This window comes from Bos mutus, chromosome 17 (assembly GCF_027580195.1).
Source record: "Bos mutus isolate GX-2022 chromosome 17, NWIPB_WYAK_1.1, whole genome shotgun sequence".
Lineage (NCBI taxonomy): Eukaryota > Metazoa > Chordata > Mammalia > Artiodactyla > Bovidae > Bos > Bos mutus.
The window spans coordinates 6,948,601-6,976,219 of NC_091633.1; the positions used below are offsets into that span (position 1 = coordinate 6,948,601).

At 49.2% G+C, this 27,619-nt stretch overlaps 1 protein-coding gene across 1 annotated transcript in view; it reads right to left on the minus strand.

Annotated features, from left to right (window-relative positions):
- MYO18B (myosin XVIIIB) overlaps positions 1 to 27,619 on the minus strand; it is a 233,065-nt gene that overhangs the window by 82,087 nt on the left and 123,359 nt on the right. The window contains exons 30-34 of the mRNA XM_070385941.1: positions 24,886 to 25,009; positions 23,851 to 24,051; positions 19,349 to 19,459; positions 15,348 to 15,452; positions 5,760 to 5,912 (exon numbers count right to left, since the gene is read on the minus strand). Of these exons, the coding sequence (XP_070242042.1) occupies positions 5,760 to 5,912; positions 15,348 to 15,452; positions 19,349 to 19,459; positions 23,851 to 24,051; positions 24,886 to 25,009 (694 nt within the window). The remainder of the gene's footprint in view (positions 1 to 5,759; positions 5,913 to 15,347; positions 15,453 to 19,348; positions 19,460 to 23,850; positions 24,052 to 24,885; positions 25,010 to 27,619) is intronic.

A 27,619-nucleotide genomic window follows, 5' to 3' on the forward strand; every position in this document is an offset into this window, starting at 1 on the left:
AGCTGAACAGTTTATCTATGCTTCGAGGGCTAAGCATAGATGGCATTCCCTGTCTGCCATGAAACCAGCCTCTTCCCACTTCATCACAGCCTTGGAAGTGTCAATATTTGTGGGGTGAGCAGACCACTGATAACCATGTTTTTAACCAATTACAATTTGGTCTTTATCTTTCTCTGATAGGAGGTTATGTTAATATTGAATCAATTTACTCCAACATAATCTTTAAGAAAGTCTCTTCAAATAAAACATCCAGAACCACCAACAAACCACCTGTTCCATGGTTCCGGGCTGGAGAGACGTGCTCCCAAAGTGTCCGCTCACACTAAAGACTCCACTGGGATGACCCTCCGAGAGCCCACTAGTTATTTTCAATGTCTTGCAGAAGCATGGGTGATGCCCGATGGCCACCATCCTGGTTAAGGGCAAAGGGGACCCTCAGTCTTCTGTGCACTGGTGGGGACTACTGGGAGTCCACTGTGTGGAAGACGCACCAGGCCCAATGGGCCTACCCGAGGGCTTAGTTGTATGTGGGATCCCCGTGGGATGTGAGATCTTCCCAGACCAGGGATCAAACCCATGCCCCCTGCATTGGCAGGTGGATTCTTTACCGCTGGACCACCAGGGAAGTCCTGGACTGTGCATCTTTAAAGGTCAAATTGAGGGAGGTGGATTGTGCCTCGGATGGATCCCAAATGCAAAGAACCAGATGGTATTTGTATTTTAAAAAATCTCTCCTCAAAGATCAGGTGGCAGAAAGATTGCTTGTGTAAGACGGGAGGCCGGCAGACTTGAGAGAGTGCTGAATGAGACACAGGTGGTGTGGGCTGAGAAGGGGGCAGGCAGGCAGGGGCGGGGTGCCAGGGCTCTGCAGGGGGCCCAATGGCTAAGGCCTGGCGACAGCTTTGTCCTCAGCAGGCAGGGGGAAGACAGCCCCCGGCAGGAATTCAGTAAACAACTGAAGAGCTCGGGGCACTCTTTTCCATTTAACCAAAAGAAAAAAAAAAGCAAATGACATATTTCCTTTCTGGAGGAGGCAAAGGTCAAAGGCATGAATTAAAAAAAAAATAAAGTAGCCACTGCCCAGAGCAGACACCATTCTCCACTTCCTCCTCGGAGCCAGGTGCAGGCATCTGCTGCTCACAGGTGTTATTTATGCATAGCGATTATCTCAATTATATATCTTGGTGGCTGGGATTGCTTCTGTCTCCAGATTAGTTTGTTTCCAGTGGAAACATTCCCTGGGAATTAATCAGTAATTGCTCCTAAAGAACGTGCCTTGTCTACCTGTTCCCCCAGGTCGTGTAAAATCCCAGCCCGAATCCAAAGTCTTCCACCAGGCAACTCAGGGTGGGGGTGGGGGGATGTAGGAGCCAGTAGGCAGCCCTGCGTTTAAAAATCCCTGCCTGACAGGTTTCAGTTTAGGGAATTCCTTCCAATCCAGGGTCTAGGGTGCTTTCTCCCAGCCCAGAAGCTGGGAATATCATGACTGTTTTTCTTCAGTAAGAACAAGGAACCTCTGACAGGCAGGGTGACTTACTCAGAATCGTACAACTAACTCGTTAAACAGCAGAGGCGGGATTAGAACTCATGAGGTGTGCATCTTCCGTGTTTTATCACAGGGTCTTAAACCTCATGTGTTAACTCAGACAGCACCAAGTCTTCCAATGGAGGGAAACTGAGTAGAAAGAGACAATTTTCTCAGGATTCTAGAAGGTGGGGCGAGGGGCTCTTTGTCCACATGGGAAGAATCCAGGGGCCCTGGGAGATGCTCTAAGGCAGGGGTCCTCAACCTCTGGGGTCTAATGCCTGATGATCTGAGGTGGAGCTGATGTAAAAACAAGTAAATGTAACACGCTTGAATCATCATGAAACCATCCCAGCCTGGTCCCTAAAAAAATTACCTTCCACGAAACCAGTCCCTGGTGCCAACAAGGGACCACTACTCCAAGAAGATCCTCCCACGCCTCTGGCTGAGCAGGGCGTGCCACACATCACTGCTTCCGCTGGCCTTGAAGCCTGCCGTTTTTCACAAGCACTTCTGACCGCACTTGTGCCTGCTCTGTAGCTCCCAGTCACCTTTGGGATAAGGCCCAAACTCTTTAGCCAGGCTCAGTAAACCATTCATGGCTGACTCCAGCCTCAAAGAGCAGCATTATCCTCTCTGCCCTTACCTTGGGGAACACTGTATACCAGCGATACAATGCACAACCGAGCATGCTCCATCACTCCGCCTGCCTCTGCCCCTGGACGCGCGGGTGCTTCCTCCCAGAACACCCACATGCGCCTTACTCAGCCGGCGGGTCACTTCCATCTTTAGGACGACAGCTGAAGCCACGAGCTCCTCTCCCACAGAGAAATTAGCTAACCCCCAACACTTCCCCAGGGGCTTCCCTGGTGGCTCAGTGGTAAAGAACCCCCTGCCAATGCAGGAGATGTGGGTTCGATCCCTGGGTGGGGAAGATCCCTTGGAGGGGGGCATGGTAACCCACTTCAGTATTCTTGTCTGGAGAATCCTATGGACAGTGGAGCCTGGTGTGCAGTCCATGGGGTTGCAGAAGAGTCAGACATGACTTAGTGACTAAATAACAACATTCCCCAGTAAAGATCTTGTCACCCTGCTGGCAACAGTCTCCTCTGAGGCCGGCCTCTCCCTGGACTGGGAGCCCCTGTCGAGAAGGGCACTTCCTTATCCCCACCGCCTGGCCTCAAATCATCCCAGAGTGGACACCACATCAGCACTCACTGAATGTACACAGTTTGCTCGCTGAGAGGTGCTTTCAAACGCGTTCCCTCTTATCTGCCCTGAGAGAAAACCTTTCTCTAGGTTACCCAGCGCCAAGGTTAGCAAGCTGTAGAGGCTTTGGAGGGTGTTCAAGCTCTTCAAACCTGTCCTGGCAGCACCTCATCACTGCCCCCGCCCCCCACACACACATGCCTGGGCCACCAGGAGATGACAATGCTCCGATTTAGGAGAAGGGCTCATGGAAGCCCACGGTGAAGGTCACAAAACTAGCAAGTGCTGGAACCACTTCCCCTTACTCAATATTTAACGAATTTTAAAACTGGTTGAACTAGGCTCTGTCACACTAATATAATCTCACCGTCAGTCTTCACCTGCAAAATGGGCCCGTGCCATGGAACTTGAAAGGGTGTTTTGAAGGATAAACAGAACCCACATTTCCCAAATGGTGGTCCTAAGACCAGCATCGGATTTCCCTCATGTGACTGTTAAAAACACAGATGCTGGGTTTCAACAAAGGGAAAAAAAGGAGGAAGGGGGATCTAGAAATCTGTGATTTTTAAACAATGCTTGTTATGTGATGTGCAGCCAAGTCCGGGGACTCCGAAATTCCAAGGAAAAGCCTACACATGGTGGGTGCTAGAAAAATGCTCACATCGTGGCGCAGGAACTGGTGGCACTAAGACAGAGACTGCTGTGTGCCCTTGGGTAAGTCGCTCCGCCTCTCGGAACCTGTTTCCTAGTTAGTGAAATGGCTCCAAAACAGAAATCGCCACCTCCCAGAGTTCTGGTGAAGATGACCTAAATAAAGACACTTCTCGTTGCCACCTGACCCACCAGTCCCATCAGCTTCAAACTAGCCCCAGTGTGCCTCCTTTTGCTGTCTCCATTTAACCCCAGAGGCCATCTCCTCCAGCCCAGAGGGATATACCAGCCTAACGGCACCCACTCAGCCCTCCTCGATCCACTCCCCACACAGAGCCGTGAATCAGACTGTGTCACGCCCCGCTCAGGATGCCCCAACGGCTTCTCATCACCGCTGGAATAAAATCCAAACCTTCCGGGCCCCACACGTTATGGCCGCTGCCTGCTCCTCCTTCTCCCAGGGGAGGCTAGCTGACCCATCCAAGCTAAACGAGACCTGCACAATTCCCTATTCCCTTTATTACTGATGGTAACTCTGCATGTTCCCTTTACTACCTGAATTAAGGTGTGGGATGTTTCTGCTTATTTGCATCATTGTTTGCTCTTTCCCATCAGACGTCAGCTGCATGAGGAGAGGACCGCGCCTCTCTTGCTAACCGTAATGCACTTAGATCTAGCATGTCGCCGGGCACTCGGTGGATGCTGCATAAATACTGAATTAAGGGATGAATGAACAGGTCAGCACCATCCCCAGCACTGAGGATGCAGCAAACTTAGCTCTCTCCTCCCCTCCTGCTTGTGCTCCCTGCCTCTGTCCCCAGAGCCTTCAGGTACAGGACAACTCCCATACCTGGGAGAGGAGAGCCAGCAGTGCCCAATGTCATCGCTGCTTTATTTGATTAGCTCTGACTCGGGCATCCAGGACACGTGTGCTGGGAGCCAAAGCAACTGTACCCTGACCTCTGGTCCACGCAATCCCATCCTTATAACGATTTCCATGACAACGGCCACAGAAAGCCAAGGCAGCGAATTCCCTTTGATAGGAGCCAGACGCAGAGACAGGGAAGAAGGACTTTCAGAAGAATGAAGCTCTTTGATTCAGCGCAAGGCGCCTTCATTAAATACCACTATTTTCCAAGAACACACATTTTAACCCTGCAGAGGGAGGTTTCTCATGAATACTTTAAGAAAAAGAAAAACAGAAAAGGAGAAGAAACAAAACCACCGCGGTTCCTTTTCAAGAACATTCACCTCTGGGGTGAGGAGGGCTTGGATGGCATCAGGAATATTTTGATGGAAGATGGGCTGAATACAGGGTCCCCTGCCAAGGGGGCTGCATGAACCCGAGATGCCTGAGAGATGGCTGAGTGCTTGGACATCCTGCCCGCCTGACAGAGGCGGCTCGGGTCCTCCATCTGCCTGGTCAGTCACACAGACAGGAAGAAACAAGGTAAGACAAAAGAGCTCCCAGATTCTGCACTTGGACTCATGAGCCCGGGATTTGAATTCCAACCCTGCCACCCACCTGATGTGTTACCTTGGGTACACTGCTTCCCACCTCCAGACAGAATCTTCCCATCTGTAAAATGGGCACAAGACCACTTGCCCTCCCCCAGGGATACCACAAGGATCAAGGGAGGAGGACACGTTCAAGCACACGTGATTCTAATGTTCTGACACAGCCATAAAGAAAATGACTGACCAACTGTCCCGGTTTCTCTGGGACTGAGGGCTTGCCCAGGACATGGGACTTTTAGTGGTAACTTTTAGGACAGTCCACGCCCATCACATCTCCTGAGGTGGTCGGGTCCCTCCTGGCCTCACCTCCCATCCACCTCCAATGCTCCTCTGAGGCAGCCAGGGACGGTGGGGTCTGGAAATCTGGGTTTAAATTCTGATTCTGCATCGTCTAGCTGTGAGACTCAGTGGGTCACTTCCCCCCTTGCCACCCCGCCCCACGCTTGTGAATGGAGATGATGATACTCATGTAGGATATGCATTATCAGCGCTATCTGTTTCATACCCAGCTCTGCTGGTCACCACTCATGTGCACATGCAGGCCGACACAGACACACACACAGTCACAGACGTGCTGTGCTCACCGTTCCGCCCAAGTGCCTGATCTGCCCGAGGCCTCAAAACTCATTTGCGTCGGCCATAAAGAAGGGAACAGGCTCCTCAGTCATTTCTGAACCCCTGTCCTCATGTATCACATCTACATGACCCACCCAGCCCCGCCATGCCACCCACCTCTCCACAGGTGTGTGAAAGTCAGAGGTCAGGGCTGTGACCGTGGCCACATCTGGAGAACCACTGCCCCCCTGCCGGCTGCAGTCTCCTCCCCAGCCAGCCCTGAGAGGCCCGTGGCGCCCACCTGGCTCTGCACTTTCTCCAGCTCCTCCTTGCTGACCGACGTCTTGCCGTCCTCCATGGTCCCCAGCAGGAGCTGCACGTCTGACAGCAGCGCGTGAGTCCTCCTGAGGTCCCTCCGAAGACGCTTCTCCACGTCAAAGTCCCGATGGCCGATCTGGAAGCCAAGGGAAAGTTCCTGTGAGCTAGGATGGCAAAGCAGTGGCCAGGGTCCAAGTTCTCTGGAACCAGGCTCCCTGAGTTCAGATCCTGCCTCCACCACTCGTACTGTGGACCATGGAGAAGACCTTTCTCCTTCCCAAGCCTCAGCCTTCTCACCTGCGCAACAGGAGTGGCAGCAACCACACAGGCCTGCTGTGGGAATTAGGTGCTTAGCCCAGAGCACGACCCACAGCAAAGGCACAACAGTCTGAGCTGCTGTCATGACTGTTTTCACACCCTGAAATGATCCAAGTCATCCTGGCTCACAATGTGTACCAAAGCATCACCTTGTGAGAGCCAACACGTCGGGTGAGGCCCTCTGCTGACAGAAGTCAGGACAGCAGTGACCCCCAAGGGGCAGAGACTGGGTAATACAGGAAGGGCACTGCTAGCGGGGTTATGAGTGGCGCTCATCTGGGTGCTGGCTTTGTGAGCTGATGAAAATTCCATGCGCTATACAGGAGGGGTGAGGTGTGCGTCTGTGTGAGTATGTCACAGATCAGTGAATGGTGTTAGAAACTGCTGTGCTGCTCTTCAAGGTCTAAAAGACACATTTCTGTCGCTCGAGTTGGTCTCTTCTGCTAGTATAAAGACAGACCAGGGGCTTCCCTGGTGGTCCAGTGGCTAAGACTCTGCGCTGCCAATGCAGAGGCCCCAGGTTTGATCCCTAGTCGGGGAAACAGATCCCACATGCCACAATGAAGACTGAAGACCTGGCACAGCCAAATAAATAAATAGATATTTTAAAAATAAAAATAAAGTCATACAAATTAAAAAAAAAAAGGCCATTTTCTGCAGAGGAACGTTGCCCAGAGGTGAGCACATTCTGTCACCCAGGACCCTGTCCTCCAAGGGACCAGTAGTCAAGTGGCCCCTGAAGAAGCCGCAGCCTGGACTCTGCACCAGGAGGGCGGATTAGATCCGTTGACAACTCCCAGTGGCCAACGACACAGGCTGAGACAAACCAAGGGAGGTGAAGAAACACACAGGGGCCTGATGAAATCCCGACAGCCCACAGTCTCCCCTAGAAACAGAGCAGTGGCTTCAAAAGCACTGGGGCTAATGTCTCTGAAAGAAACTAAAATCCCGCTCTCTGCAGGAGACCAGAGGAAAGCAGCATTGTTGGAGGGGTTTAAAGAAAATGGGGTGCACGTTCGTCCTCCATGGGACCCAGTTTCTCCACCCCTGGATACCTGTGCCTCCACACCAAGCGCAACCAAGCCCTAGGGTGTTAGAATGCCCCCGCGTATTTTAGATTTAGAATGAGGCGACCCAGGCTTGAAACCCTGCTTCACCACTTGTTAGACGTGGAATTCAGGCCAAGTCATGCCGCCTCTCTGAACCTGAGTATTTGTAAAGGAAGAGATTAAAAACACAAACAAACAAACAAAAAACCCTGTCCTCCTTGTTAAGACAGGGATCAGACGTGATAATGAATCGAAAAGCACTTTGTACGCTGCCTAACGCTTTACAAATATCAAAGATTATAAGCGTTGTCTGATGACCTAGGATGAATTCCTCTAGACTTTGCATGACTATTATTCTACCACCAGTTTTGAATTCTTTGAAAAATGAGTTGGTTCTTAGACTACAGCCTCTTAGTTCTCAGATACATTGTTTTGTTAAGTTTAAAATGCTGATATATAGAGCCGAGCAGCTGAGGACTCGGCATTCATTGTTCCAGGCCCTTTGTCACATATTACCACATTTTACTGCCATGATAGTCTCTTTATAGTGACATTATTATTATTGCCTTTATTAAAATAGCAATAGCTTATACTTAGAGGGTTTGCTAAGTGTCAGGCACTGTTCTAAACACATCTGAACACATGGAGTCCACGTGGTGAATCTATGGGGGTGTGAAGTACTATGAGTCCCATTTTACAGATGACCAAACTGAGGTTTACAACAAAAGTGAAGTCATTTGCCCAAGATCATAAGTGGCAGAGTTAGGATATGAACCCAGTTTCTCTGACTGCAAAGAGGTAATTTTAGTAAAATACATGATGAGAGAGGTTATGTGGTGTCCTTTTTTTTTTTTAAGGGTGTTATGGAGGCGCAGAGGAGTATTCCAGCTCAGGCTGGCATGGGATTGCAGAGAGTCTCAGGTAAGCAGGAGCTGGTGAGCTGAGGTGCAGGAAGGGCCCAGCCGGGAAGCCATCCTGAATGTGCAGTGCTGGGGGGTTAGCCCGGGGGCACAGAGACAGGGCAAGTGATGGTGAGAGAGGCTCTCCGGGGCCCACTCATGCCTCCTGAGGTGTGCGGGGCACTCCAGTAGATACTGGCACAGGGAAACGGAGGCACAGCCAAGAAAACTGGCACAATCAGGCCAAGGCCACACTGCTCCAAGTGTCCACCTGGGATCGGAACCCAGGCAGTCCATCATTAGTATTCAAGTCTCTACCCGCTGCACCAGAGTACCTGGTTACACCAGAGCCTGGACTTATTAACTCTGGAGCCCAGGTTGTTGTTGTGATTATACTCAGGCAGCATGCTTTTGCACCTTTCTCATTTTTGTATCTGCCCCTGCTCTGCACACATCCTAAAGTGCTTTTCATTAGCCTGTGGGGCAGGTCAGTACCAGGGACATTCTGGGTGATACCATCCTCGCTGCCAAAAAGACTGAAAATGATGGCACCATCTCCTCTCCAGAAGGATCACTGCAAACAAAATTCACAACAAAACCTCAGACCAAGTCATCCTCTCCTTCATAATAAATTGCTACACTAGAGGAGAAGACAAAAAAAAAGCCCCAAACTCATTAGGTTAATGGGAAATAAATGTCATTCTGCAAGTTTACATTTTGCAGCACACAGATTCAAATTTAGATAAAGCCGGTGAATAATTAACCAATAAATCTAAACGATGTTCAGTGCTGTTGTGGGAAACTCTATTCCAACCTCCATAGTCTCACTGTTTATCATAAAGCTGTTAGGGGAAGCTGTTCAATATCTGTCGACAAAGAACTCTCTAAGCACTTTTAACAAATGATCTAAATATTAGGGACAATCAAGCCACTTTACAGACAGGAAAATTGAGGCTTGGAGAGAGAATGTATGCAGCTGAAGGTTTCACAGCAAATTAATGGCAGATTAATTTGGTAACTTGCTTGATAACATTATGAAAAAAGATGGTTCAAAAAAGATAATTCTAGTTAGCTGAAACTTAATCATTTTTCAAGCAGCAAGGTGTTAGATTTTTTTTTTAAAGGTTTCCAAATAATATAGATCTTCCTTTGAATCCAGCTACACCGTTGGTAAGCTATATGACCTTGGGCAATGGGCTTCACCTTTTGAGCCTCACTTGTTTCATTTACATGAAGGAACAAATAGTATCTATTCCACAGACTTGCTGTGAAAAGTAAAGCATGCCAGAAAAAAATTATGGTTAAGGACTTAATCTAAAAATGTATGGGTAACTACCAAAGGGATAGAAATGTGGTTTGTAGTTTTAGACTCAGCAATGGAAGAAAAGGGATCGTAGAAGACGTTATTGATCTCTTCCAAAGCGGGAGAGGGAAAAAGGAACAGCGAAGAAAAAGAGTGATAAACCAACCACACTATACACAAAAAACAGAAATAATCATTATTATATTAATATAAATGAATTAAATTCTCCAATGAATACTACAAGTACTACAAGACATTGTTAAACAGTATCCAGCTCTTTAAGGTTTACACACACACACACACACACACACACAGAGAAAGGTTAACAACAAAAGGATAAAAAAAAAAAAAAGACCTTGCAGGCAAACTAAAAGAAATCAAGCAAAATAAAATAAGGCAAAAGTAATTCATGGAGAAAAGAGGAACACCATACAGTAAAGGAACAACCTACAATGTGCCAAGGAAATAAAGAAATAAAATAAACTTAGATGCCCTGAAAAACATAACCTCAAAATATAGAAAGAGAAAACAACCATACAGTTATAAGCAAAGCATATTCCCATTTACCATTATAATTAATCAAAGTACAGAAAAATATTCTACTCATAATAGCCATAGAAACTACAAGATTCCTAGAAATAAATCTAACAAGCAGCTTAGGACTTATATAGAAGAAAATAAAATACATACTAGAAGGTTATTTATTTATTATAAATTATTGATTTATAATAAGAAGTAAAATACGAAAGCCACAGATATATGAAGAGATATAGCATGCTCATGACTGCAATGGTTCACTATTTTTAAAAAAACAACTATGTCACTGGTTCCCAACTAATCTGCAAACCAATGCATTTGAAAATCCCATCAGGGTATGCTATGCAATCTCAATAAGAGGATCAAAGGATCACAAATAGATAAGCGAATTATAGAGATGAGCTGTTTACAAGTTATCAGACCCAGCCATTAAGGCCACATGATGCAAGAACTGACAAATACACCAATTAAACAGAATGGACAGCCCCCAAATACAGACATACATAAATAAAAATTTTAGAAAAAAAATCACTCATGAACTAAAATGAAGGTGATTTATATCAGGAAAAAATAGATTCTTACCTCACACGTACCAAAATAAAAGCTAAGTGGATTAAAGACTTAAAAGTGCCCAAAACTTTAGAAATTTTCAGAAATATGGTGAATTATCTTTATGAAGTCAGTTAAGGAAAGAAATCGTAAAAGCACCAACCATAACTGGATAATAAGACTATTTAAAAAACACTTTATTAAGTAAAAAACATTATGTTGCTGTTGTTTAGTCGCTAATGAGTATCTGACTCTGGCGACCTCATGGACTGTAGCCTGCCAGGGTCCTCTGTCCATGGGGTTCTCCAGGCAGGAACACTGGAGTAGGTTGCCATTTCCTCCTCCAAGGGATCTTCCCGACCCAGGGATAGGACCTCTATCTCCTGCATTGATGGGTAGATTCTTTACCACTGAGCCACCAGGGAAGCCTCTAAAATGTTATAAACAAAGTGAAATGCTTATCCACAGAGTAGGAGCTCGTTTCAAAATATACAACCAAAAGTAGATTAGCATCTTGGATAAGGGTCATGAATAATTAATAGAAAAAAGAGGAAGACCAAACACATTATGGGCACAATAAAGGACAGAAATGGTATGGACCTAACAGAAGCAGAAGATATTAAGAAGAGGTGGCAAGAATACACAGAAGAACTGTACAAAAAAGATCTTAATGAACCAGATAACCACGATGGTGTGATCACTCACCTAGAGCCAGACATCCTGGAATGTGAAGTCAAGTGGGCCTTAGGAAGCATCACTACTAACAAAGCTAGTGGAGGTGATGGAATTCCAGCTGAGCTATTTCAAATCCTGGAAGATGATGCTGTGAAAATGCTACACTCAATATGCCAGCAAATTTGGAAAACTCAGCAATGGCCACAGGACTGGAAAATGTCAGTTTTCATTCCAATCCCAAAGAAAGGCAATGCCAAAGAATGCTCAAACTACCGCACAATTGCACTCATCTCACACGCTAGCAAAGTAATGCTCAAAATTCTCCAAGCCAGGCTTCAACAGTACATGAACCTAGAACTTCCAGATATTCAAGCTGGATTTAGAAAAGGCAGAGGAACCAGAGATCAAATTGCCAACATCAGCTGGATCATTGAAAAAGCAAGAGAGTTACAGAAAAACATCTATTTCTGCTTTCTTGACTATGCCAAAGCCTTTGACTATGTGGATCACAATAAACTGTGGAAAATTTTTAAAGCGATGGGAATACCAGACCACCTGACCTGCCTCTTGAGAAATATGTATGCAGGTCAGGAAGCAATAGTTAGAACTGGACATGGAATAACAGACTGGTTCCAAATAGGAAAAGGAGTATGTCAAGGCTGTATATTGTCACCCTGCTTATTTAACTTAAATGCAGGGTATATTATGCGAAATGCTGGGTTGGAAGAAGCACAAGCTGGAATCAAGATTGCCAGGAGAAATATCAATAACCTCGGATATGCAAATGATACCACGCTTATGGCAGAAAATGAAGAGCAACTAAAGAGTCTCTTGAGGAAAGTGAAAGAGCAGAGTGAAAAAGCTGGCTTAAAACTCAACATTCAAAACACAAAGACCATGGTGTCCGGTCCCATCACTTCATGGCAAATAGATGGGGAAACAATGGAAACAGTGAGAGCCTTTATTTTCTTGGGCTTCAAAATCACTGCAGACGGTGACTATAGCCATGAAATTTAAAGACGTTTGCTCTTTTGAGAAAAGCTATGACCAACCTAGACAGCATATTAAAAAGCAGAGACATTATGTTGCCAATAAGGTCTGTCTAGTCAAAGCTATGACTTTTCCAGTGGTCATGTATGGATGTGAGAGTTGAGCCAAAAAGAAAGCTGAGCACCAAAGAATTGATGCTTTTGAACTGTGGTGTTGGAGAAGACTCTTGAGAGTCCCTTGGACTACAAGGAGATCCAACCAGTCCATCCTAAAGGAAGTCAGTCCTGAATATTCATTGGAAGGACTGATGCTGAAGCTCCAATACTTTGGCCACCTGATTCGAAGAGCTGACTCATCGGAAAAGACTCTGATGCTGGAAAAGATTGAAGGCAGGAGGAGAAGGGGCCGACAGAGGATGAGATGGTTGGATGGCATCACCAACTCAACGAACATGAATTTGATCAAGTTCCAGGAGTTGGTAATGGACAGGGAAGCCTGGTGTGCTGCAGTCCATGGGGTCGCAAAGAGTCGAACATGACTGAGTGACTGAACTGAAACACTATAAACAGGTAACTCACATAAGAGAAAATCATAATAAACATGAAAAATGCAGAATTCCACTAGTAAAGAGGGATTAGCAGTACAATTCAACACTCAGTAACTGATAAAGATATTCAAATGTCTGACAGTGCCATGTGCTGGGGGGATGTGGGGAAGAAAGAAAAAGCTGCTAATGACGGACTTCTAGTGCAGTGGTTAAGAGTCCACCTGCCAGTGAGAAGGCTCGAGGAGAAGTCCAGGCACTGCAACAAAGAGTAGCCCCCGTTCACCGCATCTGGAGAGACGTCGCATGCAGCAACGAAGACCCATCACAACCAAAAATTTAAATACCTCAACTAATTAATTTAAATATATTTATAAAATATGCTGGTGACAACATAAACTGCTGCTATCACTCTGAGGAACAATGTGGGCAACACCTGATAATTCCAAAATGGTACATCCCTCACAGCCAGCAGTTTCCTCTCCAGCTTTATACCCTGGAGAAGCTTTTCCCACATGCACGTAAATACCCACCAACAGAAGAACAGGGGGGAAAGAAGACGAACACTGTGAGGCGGTTTAAAAGGATGGATCAGAGCTACACAGGCTAGCGTGGAGCAATCTCAACAACAGAGCCCAGTGGGGGACAAAGTCAAGGCAGCTCACACACACACGCAGGGGAACTGCGGTCCCCAGCCTCAGGAAAGCAGGCCCCTCTGGGAGGGAAGAAAAAAACGTCGAAAGGGTAGAGACACCAGAGATGAAGAACAGAAACCAAGAGGCCACCAACTGTTTTGGAAATGTTCTGCTTCCTTAAAAAACATCTGAATCCCATGCAGCAGAATGTTAATTTATGTGAACCCTGTCCTCCCAGTACACAGATATCAATTACGCTGTCTGTTCTACTCTCAGTGTCTCACTGAAACACTTACAAGTATTTAACGTGTAAGTTATTCAAGGGCTCCAGCTTGGTGACTCACACGGAATTAGCATTTCATTCACTGAAGTTATCTTCTCTCTGCATGTAAAATTCAGACTTTAGCAATATTTATAAGAACCTTTCTTTACTGGATTAATGCCTTTGTTTTCTCAAATGGACCATGCTGGACAGACGGTGACCTTCTCCCAGGGATTTTTAAAATATTTATTTTTGTTTATTTGGCCGCACTATGCACAGAATTGTTAGTTGTGGCGTTCGGGCTCTTAGCTGTGGCATGTGGACTGTAGTTCCCTGATCAGGGGTTGAACCCTGGTCCCTTGCATTCGGAGCATGGTGTCTTACCCACTGGACCGCCAGGGAAGTCCTCTCCCAGGGATTTCTGTCATTCTAGAATCAAATACGGAGGTGTGCTTTCTTGCACAGAAGCCAAAAAGCGGGCAGAGCCTCAATGGCTTGTGCATTCAGTGACCCCAGTTTGCTTGGCTGAAAATTCAGAAAACCCAGAGAAGAAAGAGAATATACGGTCCTTCCCCTGATGCCCTCAGCTTCCGGCTCTCACTCTCATGACGGCGGTGGTCCCGCTCTAGAATTCACTCATTTAGTCAATTAAAAAAAATGACAGCAACATAGTGAGCACCTATTTGTCCGAGGCCTGGCCGACTATTGGGAGGGGATCCACAGCCCTCTGTGAACAAGAGGAATGACTGGGCTGGGGGTGGAGATACTGACAGCAAGATCGTCACTACTTAAAAGACAATGAACACATTAAGCAGATACATTAAAAAAAAAAAACACTCCTATGATATTTTAAAAGAAAATCATAGGAGCTGCTGGCACTTCTCTCCAATGTTGGGGTTCTCAGGGCAGCAGCATGGGCGGGGGAAGAACATCCGGGGGATGCAGGAGCGGTTCCCCAAGCTCCGACACCCGGTGCTGGCTCTGGGCTCTGCTCACTGCTTTCTCTGCAGGAGTGGTTCTCTGTAAAGCGGGAGGCTGACTGTGTCCTGGAGGGACACTTGGTCGTGTTGGTAGACGCTGCTGGTTGTCATGGCCAAGGGGCGTGCTTCTGGCCTTTAGGAGGTGGAGGCCAGAAATGCTGCTCAACAGGCTGCAACACACCAGACAGCCCCTCCCCTCCTTGTCCCCCCCACCCCGCCCCCACCGACAAGGAGCGTTGCCGCTCCCAACGTCAGGCCGGCAGTGCTGCACCGGGCGCCCTGGTCTCCAGCGAGGGCGGCAGCCCCACCAGGCTCTGCTCATCAGGAGCTCAGGGCGCCTCATCAGATCACCCAGCACCGTGCAGGCAGAAGCAGCCCAGCCCCGCCGCCTGACTCTGTGGCCAGCAAAAGTCCGGTTCTCACGAGGGCAGCTGTGAGCACAGTGGCCGTTCAGTCACCCCGCCAAAGCGAAGGCCGTCGTCTACATGCTCACCCCGGCAGTGGCTGAAGGCAAGACCACTGGGCCTGGCGCTTGTGGCCAGACCCACTCTCTGTATTCTCAGGGGTTCTTCCAAGAACCCTGCTGTGTGAAGACCACCCCCCCACCGCCCACACACAGAAGGTCCCCTCTGAAGTGGCGGTGAGTGAGGACAGACAGACTGGTGGAGCAGAAGGCTCCTGGGAAGAGCAGGTGGAGGCCAGCTGACAGGTCTATCCTTGGGCCGGGTCCTAAGACCCCTACTCCCCGCTGGCCTCCCCAGCAATCAGCTCTCAACCGGGCCGGGGCAGGGACTGCGCTCTCCGGGCTGTCTGCTGCGGCTCCGTCTTACCTGGTCGCAGAGGGTCCCGATCAAGCCTTCCAGGTCCTGCTTCTCGTGGAGGACCATCTGCTTCTCCTCGTACTCTTGCTCCAGCTGCATTTCCAGCTGGCGGAGCTGCGGGCACAAAGGGTAGATGCGGGCGTGGGACACGCGCACTCCATCTGGACGGGCCCCCCGAGGCCAGGACCCTCTGGAGGACGGGGCTGGGTGTGTGGAGTTCATGGCTGCTCGCCCAGTTCCACAAAGGCTCACCTAGTAGTTTGCGCGGGGGGAGGAGGTATTTCTGTTAGAGAATTCAGAAGCCTAAAAGCTCAGGAGCTGGACAATTATGGGGAGAACGGAACAATTATGGGGAGCCCCCTGGCATTCACTGTGGAGTCCCCAGCCCCAGTCTCCTGCCCATTTCCTAACAGCTGTCTCCTTCCTCTGCCGTGGCCTCTCTGGAACAGGTACAAGTCTGGGCGCGCTGACCTTTTAAGACTCTGTGCAGCATCGTATCCTACATGTTAGGACGCATTCATCTTTCTTATTAAATACACCTGTTGCTGTTTAGTCACTACGTCACGTCTGACCCTTTGCAACCCCGTGGACCACAGCCCACCAGGCTCCTTTCTTCTCCAGGCGAGAATACTGGAGTAGGTTGCCACGCCCTCCTCCAGGGGATCTTCCCGATCCAGGGGTTGAACCTGTGTCTCTTGCCTGGCAGTTGTGAATTCTTTATCCTTGAGCTACCTGGGAACTATAATGCAGCAAAAGTTGCATTTGAGATTATTTGGTGTCTAGACTTCAAGTCTGTCTCTCCAAAATTCCTAATGTTGATATCCTAACTCCCAAGGCAAGAATATTTGATGATGAGGCCTTTGGGAGATGGTTAGGGTTAGATGAGGTTGGCGGGGTGGGGGGAGCCCCCATGCTGGAATGAGTGCCCTTACAAACAAGAACCTCATTTCCTCTGTCTTCCCTACGTGAGGACACAGTGAGAAGGCAGCCGTCTATCTGCAAGTTGGGAGTGGGGCCCTTGCCCCACACCAGATCTGCTAGCACCTTGATCTTGGGACTTTCCAGTCTCCAGAACTATGGGAAATAAACCTTTGCTCTTTAAGCCTCCACTCTGCACCCCCAGTTTTGCTAGAGTAGCCCAAACTGACTAAGACTATGGCTACGAGTGGCTCTTTTAACTTACAATCGGCTCTGATTTCTCAGTGACCACCCAGCAGAGGCAGGCGCTCCCTGCTAAAGTGGATGCCCCACGGTAACGGCGCTGTGCACACCCTCTTCTGCACCTGCCTCTCCTGTGTGCTGTCTCACCCCTTCCTCCTGCTCCATCCTGTGCTATCAATGGACTCCCCTCACAGATGGGCAAACTGAGTCAGAGAGAGGTCCTGAAGCAGAGACTCCTAGGTCAGCTGCTGCTGAGAACTGTCAGCATTCCGTCTGCTGGCCTGGGCTCCTCTGTCACCATCAGACAGTCAGCAGCTTTCCCACCCAGGTCACTAATGATTGATTTCCTGCCACGGAGAGAGACAGAGCGAGTAGAGCAGTCACTGGACGTGCAATCAAATGTTAGTATCTGTCAGAGGAGAGGCACACCCTTCTCTGACCTCACTCCCCCCTTTATAAATCTGGCCGTAAAGAAGCCCCAGGAGGGTCTGGGTCACATCTCCGGCCCATCAGGGTCCTGGCTTGGGGCACTCACAACACATTGAGGCGCTCCTGGAACGCATTAGCAATTGCGCCCCCTTCACCTGAGGGCACATGGGCAGGGACTGGGTTTCCACCTCCTGACCCATGGAGAGAAAAAGCAAACTCCTGATGGATGGTCATTTCAGAAAACAGTTCAAGACTTTCTTTTAAGAATGAAAGACACAAGGCAGTCTGCTCACACCTGCAGAAGCTGAAACTCCTTTTGAAAAATGTACAAAATAATAAAAGCTATGTGTCAAGAGAGGCAGTTCTCTAGAGAGTATTCTGTAGAACATTTCTATGTGGTAACTCCCAGCACTTTACAGTTTATAAGGCACCTTACCATTCTTTGATCTTATTCTCACAATAGCATAGGGGACGGAAATCATTTTCTCTTATTGCTCCCATTTCACAGATGAGAAAACTGAGTCTTAGGGAAGTTAGGAGACTTACTCAAGGGCACACAGGTCTGAATGAACCTAAAATCTATGATTTTTTCCAACTCCAGGAAGTTCTGGGGAGAATGTACTTGGCCCCTTGGGATGATCTGCATGAACCCCCAGAGGGGCTGAACTGTAAAGGAGCCCCAAAAGGAGTATTTGGGGAGCGGGCCGGGCAGCAGATGCAGCAGCATCAACCACTGGGAGTGAAGAAGGGCTCGCTTCTTACAGTCCCTCACCCCCCAGCAGTGACGGGGTACCGAGGCGGCCCCATCTGCCCAGGACGAGAGGCTCATCTCCCGCCAGGGTCCTGACACCACCACGGCCTCCTCCAGCCTCGCCCAGGATGATGCTACTCAGGCAGGAGGTGGGGAGTGCGGGCGGGGGGAGGGGACTCTACAGGACGTCAAGTCCCTGCACTCGCCTTCTCCTGGGATGGAGCAGGCACGCCCAGGAGCAGGTCAGCCACGGGGCTGGTTCCCGGGTACCTCTGGGAAGGATCGGCCGCCTGGAAATCCACACACACACCAGTACTGCTTGTAAGTTTCCAGCAAAGGAGGAGGACATTACAAACTCTGAGCCGTGGTTCCACACCTGCGATCTTTTGAATCTTCCCCATAACCCTGCAAGGTGGCCACTGTTTTCCTATTTCACAGATGAGAGAAGTGAGGCTTATCAGCAAGGTTACGTTATTTCTCCCACGCCCCACATTTGATAGCTAATGGAGTCTGAATTCGATCCAAGCCTCTATAACTCCAAATAAACTAGCAACATCAGCTTTCCTGTGTGTCTTATAAACTGGCTCCAAGTGACCAGTGGTGGACATGGAGAAAGCAGCTGAGGAAGGGAATGGAGTTCGGGTGGAGCGGAGGGTTTATGGTCACTTTCCCAGGATCACACTGTTGTTGCGTTGGGAAGGCAAACACTCATACCAAGAGTCAAGGAGTTCCAGTGCCCACACTCTCAGCCCCTGCAGTTGGAGGTCTCTGCAGGGATGCTGTTTGGGGAGCTAATATCAGAGTCGACTATGGGGAATGGTACTCGGCCCTTTCTGGGAGATGCACAATGTACCCAGGCTATGAAGGGACCACAGAAGTCCTGCCCAGACAAAACCTGTTCAGAGAGGCTTAACCCAAGCTCCTCAGCAATTCTGTTTTAAAGATTCACCTTATAACTCACATCAGTAAATGCATCCATAAGGAAGTTTGTGTTGGTGTTGGTTATAATAACAGAAAATCAGAAGATCCTAGATGTCCAATGATAAGAGACTTGCTTGCTGAGTAAACAAGAGCACAGGCCTTTGGTGGAATACTTTCAAGCCCGTAAACATGTGAATTAGGTCCGCACGTACTGACAGGAGAGGAGGCCCAGAACAAACTTCAGAGGGAAAACAGCAGGCTTCAAAGCAGCACGACCCCATTCAGGTAAAATGGTATCTCTGTGCATATGCTCGTGTGGGCACAGAGAAAGAACATTTAAAATAGTAATAATGATGATGTCTTGGTGGTTAAGATCTCAACTGCTTGTTGCCTTCTTATACACTGTTTGAAATGTCTGCAAAGAGCTTAGATAAAAATGTAAGAAATGATCTGCAAGGCAAACAAACCAGAAGGGACTGGTCCCCTTCTTGACACATATACATCCTTATCCAGGGCATCAGCCTCATGGCACTCTGGGCTCTTGGTAGAAGTCTAGGGTGATTATGCTGGACAGTTCGGAGGCTTCTGGAAGCCCCAGAACTGTAGCTATTAGGACAGGTCCTTCTGCTCCAGCACCCTTGACAGCACTTCCCAAGGAAGCTGAGCTCATCCCCGTGCTGTAGGGACGAGGCGCGTGCACTGGCCACGCCGGGACCCCGGGGTGCAGCTGCGCTCGCAGCTCACGTACCCGCCTCTGGCAGGACTGGCGGATGTCCTCCAGCTCCTCCTCCTTGTCCTCACGGTCCTTCTGGTGCATCTGCTTCATCCGTTCAATCTCTAGTTCAAACCGCTGGCGGAGCTGAGGGGGCAAGAACAGCACATGAGGGTGACCCCCACCAACCACGTCACCCTTAGCATTTCAGCTGTGTTTTTGGACAGCACGGGTAAGAGTCAAGTTATTCCCCCAGGCACCCAGGGAGATCAGAAATGGTAGACAAATGGCCCAAATGCCGCCTCTGTCCCTTCCATGGTCATAACGGAGGTCACTAAGGAACTGGACTCTGTGCCACTGAGTTGAGACGTGACCTCAGAATCCTTCTCAATGCTCTTACGATGGAACAGGTTTGTCATCCCTGGAGCAGGCACCAGGGAAATTCTTCTGGCTGGGTGGCCAGGTGGATGGATAAATGACAGAATACAAATTTACTTCTGAGGATACTAAACCCTGGAGAGGGAGGTGATGCGCCCAAGACGTAACCCTCGATTAGTTACCTTTCTCTGTAGAAAATACCCTCCTTAAAACACACTGCTGAGAATTAGCACAATGCATGGCACAGAAAGATTCCTTTTTCTTTCCCCATTATTTTGCAGAGTAAGGACTAGCCCCGCTCTTCCTGGAGGCCTGACATTATTAAGAACTGTGTTCCCACGAAGGAGAAGGTCTCTCTTTTCAGTGAGACCCTCCAAAACCTGCTCAGGGCAAGAAGAGACCTGTCTGCGATGTTTAAACTGTGTCATTTTATGTACAAGATTCTAGAATTGGAAGCACAGTGGGATTAAATTACAGTTTAAGAGTTTATTTTCTTTTTTTTTTAAAAAATTACCATCAAGCTAACAGTGCATGGAAATATTTGAAGTAACACCTGCTGCACAGCAAGCAGGATCTTAGTTCCCCAGCAAGGGATGGAACCTGCGCCCCCTGCGTTGGAAGCACACGGTCTTAACCACTGGAGCATCAGAAAACTCCCAAGAGTTTACTCTCTTGATTTTCATAATTGAGAGACTGACTCAAGCTCTTGCTTGTCAAGTTTTGTGGCATATTAGAATTACCTGGTGCCCTTCTATTTTTTTTTTTTAATTCAGTTCCAAGGCTTCACTCTAGACCTCTTGGGTCAGAACCTCCAGGGTACAGACCCAAGAGCCTGTACTGTAAGCCTTCCATGATCTGCACTCTTCCTCGGTGCAAGCCATGGAGCAGCGTGGAACTCAGCACGGAAGAGGGCCAGACTGCAGGAGCAATCAGGACCTGACCGTCTGCCCTGCACCTCGCAGCAAGCTTTCACGAGGCCACAACTGCTGCCCCTGACATGGACATTCAGCTGAGAAAAAAACAACGGTGGTCTTTTCCAATGCTGATGATACTCTCCACGATGCAGGATCTCCGTGAAGAGTAAAAAGAACTGAAAGCATCAGAGCTCCAATAAGAATTCCCGGCAGAAAGCAGGCTCACTTTAAATACCAACTTCCTTCCCCGCTGCCTTTAAAATGACAAGAGGTTATAGGGAGATAATCCAAAATGAGGAGCTTAAGCAAGTAAATATAATATTCCTTTTTCATTTTTTTCTAGCCTCTTGGATACTCCTGACATCTGCAATACCATTTATGTCAAGCTTATGTGAGTTAACATAAAATTTCCTGGAAAAAGTGTTATGTTGTAATCAATAAATATCTCCTGGATGTCTACAATAACCCAGAGCGGTACAAGGTGATGGGCGAGGTTGAAGATGAATGAGAAGATGAGTGAGGGGTTGAGTCAGCCTCCTGGGGAAGCTGGGAGGGGAGCGGGGCTGGGCAGCTGCGTTCAGCCCCTGGGTCCTTGAGGTCAAGGCAGCACATTTCTGCTTCCCAAGCACATAGTGGTCCCCTGGTGGCATCTCCCAGAGTTAACTCAACTTTCCAAAGTGCTTGTTTTATGTTTTTAAAGAGTGCTTTTAAAAAATTAATTTATTTATTTTTGTTTATTTTGCTGTGCTGTGTCTTAGTTGCAGGATGTGGGATCTAGTTCCCTGACCAGGGACTGAACCTGGGCCCTCCACATTGGGAGCGAGAGTCTTAACCGCTGAACAACCAAGGGAGTCCCAGTCTCTTTATTCTTGACTCTGGGCTGCTGCATAACACTGTTCCATCCTCTACATCCCTGAACGACCTGTCCAGATGGCCCACCTCCATCACGAACCTTCACAGATTCACAGCTGGGGTTGGAGGGAGGCTGGGGGTGGACAAGACTCTGACAAGACTCTGTACAGTTGAGGAGACTGAAGTCTAGAGAAAACAGGGGGCTTGCCAAATGTCCACAGGCCCCATCTGCATGGGACCATCTTGCAGCTCCTTAGATGCCGTGCGACACCCCTGCCTCTATGCCTTTGTGCAGGCTATTCCCCTGCCTGGAACTCTCCTGGTCAGCCAACTCAGGCTCGTCCTTTAGCTTTCAGCTTCAGTAAATGTTACTTCCTCCAGGAAGCCTACCCTGAGTACTCCAAATCTGTTCCCCAAACCAGACCTGCAGGTTACACCTTCCCATAACACTCAACATGACTCTGACCTTCAGAAGGGTCGACACCACATCGTCTTGTTTACAGCTACACCCCTAGCATCCGTCCAGTGCTTGACACACAGTAGGTGCTTAATAAACACAGGTTTGATGGACTGAGCAAAGAAGCTCTGTTTTTCTCAACCTCTCCAGACTGTCCCCACACTTGCCACACCCAAGTCTCAATGCTCAGCAGATTCCATCCGGATGGAGCGGGGATGAGTGAGAAGCAAGGCCAGCACCCGGGCCTATCCCTGACCACCCCCACTCCCCCACCTGCCTGCAGCAGAGCAGCTCAGAGTTTATCTGCTTTACGGATTCATGCTGGCTTGGTCAGATATTCTTGAAAAAGGAGTTCCAATCTTAAAACCATTTCAAAATAATTACCCTTCTGAAGTCCCATGTGAGAAACTGCTTTAGAACTAAGCCTCAAGAAAAGCCTTGCTTCTCCCTGAAAACTTGGCTTGTTTTTATCTTGCTGCTGCTGCTAAGTCACTTCAGTCGTGTCCGACTCTGAGTGACCCCATAGACAGCAGCCCACTAGGCTCCCCTGTCCCTGGGATTCTCAAGGCAAGAACACTGGAGTGGGTTGCCATTTCCTTCTCCAATGTATGAAAGTGAAAAGTGAAAGTGAAGTCGCTCAGTTGTGTCCGACTCTTAGTGACCGCATGGACTATAGCCCACCAGGCTCCTCCATCCATGGGATTTTCCAGGCAAGAGTGCTGGAATGGGGTGCCATTGCTTCTCCGAGATTTTCATCTTGGGGATGATAAAAAGCATGTAAGTCAGACCGCCCTTTTCTCTCTGGCCACCAGGAGTTTGAAAGCTAAAACTACTGAGTGTGTGAGGGTACATGGTCTGCGTGTTTGCATATTAATCACTCTTCCTTAGCACTGGTTTTGTGTTTCTCTAGTTTGGCTTGCTTTATTTCTTTTTCCATTTTACCACACATACATCTTAGAAGATTCCTTGAATTCTCTGTGGAATGACTTTGGCATATAAGCAAACAAGCAGACATCAGGATATTCATCAGGTGCTTCACCGAGGGGCTGGTACAAGAGTCTTGGGGTATGTGTGTGTTTGTCGCTCAGCTGTGTCCCACTCTCTGTGACCCCATGAACTGTAGCCCGCCAGGCTCCTCTGTCCATGGGATTCTCCAGGCAAGAATACTGGAGTGGGTAGCCATTCCCTTCTCCATGGAATCTGGAGTCCTGCCTTATTCCTCTTATTTTGCATTTTCCAAAAATCGGGGCTCCCACCTCTCTGCAGGCTGTGCACAACACAGGTGTGCGAGGCGCTGCGGCATCAGAGGGCACAGGCTCCAAATCCTGTCCCTGCCGCTTTTTCTATTTCTGAGCCTCGGCTTCCACATCTGTAGAGTGGAGGAAACCTCAGCATATAGACTTCATGTGGAGATTCATGAGATGATATGTGAGGAGAGCTTAGGACTGAGTCTGGTACCCAGACAGTGCTGAATACCAGACATAGGGTCAGCAGCTATTTATTGAGTACCAGCTATGTACCTGGCCTCATCAGGGGATGCCCTGACAAGCAAGGTCAACCAAAAAGTCCTCCCACCCCCATAAAACACATATCCTAATGGGGAGAAAAGCATTGAGCACATTTTGGAAAACACTGTCACATGTGACAGTGGGTGCTGTGAAGGTGAGAGAAGGTGAATGTAGAGTTGGGGTGGGACTGTTTCTGAGGAGGAGATCAGGTTGAGCTTCTTGGAGGAGGTGACAATGACTCTTGCAGAATGGTAGGAGGGGGCTCCATGAGGGGTCTGAGTGTCAGGCTTAGGAGTTCTGAGGTTCTCTGGGGTAATAGGGAGCCACAGAAGGATGAGGAGCAGCTGAGTGAGGTGGTGAATTTAAACACAACCTTCTGCCCCAGAGTCAGCACGGGGCAGGGCATCGCCCTGGACAGGACTTTCCTACCTGCTCCAGCTGCTTGATGGTGTTTTCCTGCTGGCTCTGGACTTTCTCGTGCTCGAGGGCGCTGGATTCCAGCTTCCAGAGCCTCTCCTTCAAGCCTGCAACGCAATTCTCCCCCAGAGAGGGTGACCTCAGCAGCTCCTGCTTCTGGGCCTGCAGCATCTCCACCTCCTGCTTCAGCTGCAAGCTTTCCTGCTCCTTTTGCTGCAGAGACAAAGTGGGCGGGGATCCAGAGTCACGTGACCACACTCCCCACCCCTCCCCCACCTCTGGGGACACCTCTAAGACTGGTGGGAGGGTGCTTTCCACTTTTCAGAGCAGCCCTCACCACCTGGGCCTTGCAGCCCCTCGCTGTGCCCCCATGGGACCCTGAGGGCCCTCCTGGGACAGCTCAGACAGGCACGGGTGGGGAGTCGGTGGGAAGCAACACACTGGCCCTAGAGCTAGACCTCAAAACGCAAACAGGAGGTATTTGCCCCATCTGAAAGCTGTGCACCTGCCGAGGCTGGGCCAGAGATGTTGGAGCTGGGAAGCAAAGTGGCCAGAAATGATTCTTCCAGGTTAGAAGGTTTGGGCATGACCATGAGGGAGTTGCACATCAGGCTCAGGGGCTCTCCCAGGGTAACAGGGAGCTGCAGCAGGCTGAGGAGCAGCTGAATGAGGTGAGGTGCCTGTGTCCCATTTTAATAAAATCCCTCTGAGCTGCGGCCTGCAAGGGGCAGGGCCCTGCCCCTACCTGGGTCTACAGCTAACTCCTCTGTGACAGACGGGCACCCAGGTGGGCACCTTGGAACGCAGGCAGGTGCCTGGAGCAAGATCTTGAGGGACATCGAGCTAGCGAGGCCTGCTTATCCACCACCTGCCACCCCTGGTTGGCTGATGCAGGCGTGCTGGGCTCCGTGACTCTGGCAGGCTGACAGAGCAGGACAGTCACACACAGAGCTCTCTTCCCGGCACCACATGCAGCGAGGGTGTGCGAGGGGTTTCCTGAGACCCAGCAATGGAAACCCTGGGTGGCGCCACACCCCCACGCCTCACCTTCAAGAGCTGCTGAAGCTTGCCCAGCTCGCCCCGGACGCTGGTGTTCTCCTGGGCCACTTTCTCACGGAGGCCCTTCTCAAACACGCACTCCCCCAGGGCCTGGGCCAGCTGCGCGTCAAACCTGTTCAAGGAGAACGCGGGTCATGGCACCCGGGGGTGGGGGGTGCGCCTGGGGCAGAGCAGGGGTGGGACTGGAGAGAGGCCGTTAGCTTGTTGAGAACCGCTAGAGAGAGACAGTATCAGATGATGGAGAGTCTGTGGATATGGGGTAGAAATACTGAACACCAGAGGGCGACTTTGAGGGTTTATGGTTTCCAGAAAAATGCCAAACACTTATTTAAAATGTGATAAAAAATATAAGCAAATATAAGTTGGGTGAGAGGCGCTTCCTGGACTGGGCATCATTTCACATGGCTCTTTCAGCTTCTGTCCCTCTCACAGGCGAGGAAACCTGCAGAAGGCTCTGCCAAGCCTCAGGAAGATGTGACTTTGGTCAATAAGATGTGGCTTTGGCCACCTGCTCCAGGGAACGGGGTGTGGCCAGAATGGCTGAACTGGGTGAGGGATTTCAGCCTTGGTGAGAAGGTGTCCCTTGTTACAAGATCATCCAACGTCCCTCAACGGTAGATGGTCAGTCAAAGCCTCAAGACTCCAAAGAAAGCCAGCTATGGGTCATATGAGAGAGCCCCTGCTGTCGGAAGGGCCCAGGGGCTTTCTGATTGGCTCCTGGTGACGTCATTTGAGAGGTGCTATTGGCTACCTCTGAATGGCAACATTGTGATGATGGTAATGGTCTGGCAGTTTCAAACTGCCTGGCTCTGAGCTGGGCTCCATGGAGTCCTCATAGCAATTCAGCAGAAAACACATCTTAGCCATTTCGCAGAAGAGAAGACTGAAGTTCAGAGGTGAAGTGAGTCAGCCAAAATCCTGAAGCGGGTCTGAGCCAGCTTCTCTGCTGGCTAAGGTGGTCTGCTATCCACCTGCTCAGGGGCTGCAGCAGGCAGGTAAAGACAGAGGGAGCCAGACAGTGACAGACGTCTTCAAGGAATCCTTCTGGGCCACTGAATGCCAGAGAATGCCTCCAACAGACCCTAACTCTTGGAACACACTGCCCGAACAGCTGTCTGAGGCCAGATGAACTCACTCACAGCCTTCACCCCACTAGGAGCGGGCCAGGGATCCAGCCTCCCACAGCTCCAGCACAGTCCTTATCCCTAGGGGACCTCCACCGGCCCTCGGAACTGAGCTTTGTGACCCATGAGTGACCATGGCAACCGGGCCACTCTGAACTGAGAGGCCAAGGTGGGGAAAGGGAACCTCAACAGCATGGAGACATCCCTCCACCCAGAGCCCAGCCAATAGGAGGCAGCTGCATTGACCCTTTGATTAAACATAAAGAGGTGTGAGGAAGTATGGCTAACTTCTCCATCTCTCCCTCACTACAGGCATGCTACCTGAATTTCCACCATGAGAGGCCTCTACCTGCTCACGGGCTCCAGGCTAAAATGCTAATCCATCTAGAAAGGTAACGGCTGCTCTTTGCAATTAGCATCACAACATAAACTAACTTCTGCCAAGAGATGGTCAGGGAGTAGAGGGCATCACAGGGCAGGTGAGTTTAAGGAGAGACACAAGTACGATGAAATGGGAACTCTCCGGGGGCCATTATCTGGAATGAAGGATTCTGTCCAAGGTGGGTGGTCACGGGAAACACCAGAGGGATGGAATTTTCTGGCTGCATAAACTCCAAGGGCAGAGCCCCCCTGCCACCCATCAGAAAGTGGAAACCCTCCTTAAGGCCTCTCAGAACAGGAGTAGAACCCATAGATAAGGGCCAGGATTGTCACAGCTGGCAGAAACCTCCGGGATGATGGAATTCCATCTCTCGATTAACAGGTGCATCTGTTGGAGCCAGTCTTCAGCACCAGGTAGTCTGCTTAACTTCGAAGACAGCTCTAAAACATCAGTCACTGTCTGTCTCAGAGAGGTAGTGTTACCTGACAAGGTCACACAGCAAACGATCAAGGTGGGACTAAGCCATTTTCCCTGCTGCAAGGACAAGGTGTAGCCAGAGCATGCATGGGAAGGTGGAAAAGGAAAAAGAGTCAGCTATCAGCCAGAAAAAAACAAACTTCTCTCATCTGGGGAGGCATACTAATAACTCCCCAAAGAACTTTTTTTTTTTTTTTTATGAAGAAGCCAGTTCAGGAAAGCTCAAAGATAAATGAGAGAAACAATATTTAATGCAGATCAAATTCAAAACCGGTACCACTCCCATGGAAATGTAATTCAGCTGGCTACCTCTTGGAAAAAAGGCGTTCTTGGCAAAAATCATGTCCTGGCACAGAGCAAGGTTCTTCTGTGTTTTCAACTGGGGCCTTCTAAAAGAAGCTAAGTTCCATCTATTCACCTCCTAGGAAGTCTCCAGCAGGGCTTGTCTGGCTCAGAACAGGGCCCCTGCACACCTGTACCCTCACCAGGTGAGCTGAAGAACTTCAGACACAGACAAGGAGTCCAGGGATGAAGGCATCCCAGGATATGAGGTTCCACGTACGGAGGCTTGTGAGAGAGACCTGAGTGCCAGTCTAGGCTCCTAGACGGGGAAAGCAAGCGCCGGAACCAGTGTGCGGATTCAAGACTGGCATCTTATTCATGCGCAGAGCCCAGATCCTGCCAGAACTGCTCATGTGAGCTGAGAGTCTAAACTTTAAATGGAAAGGGCAGTGACTCA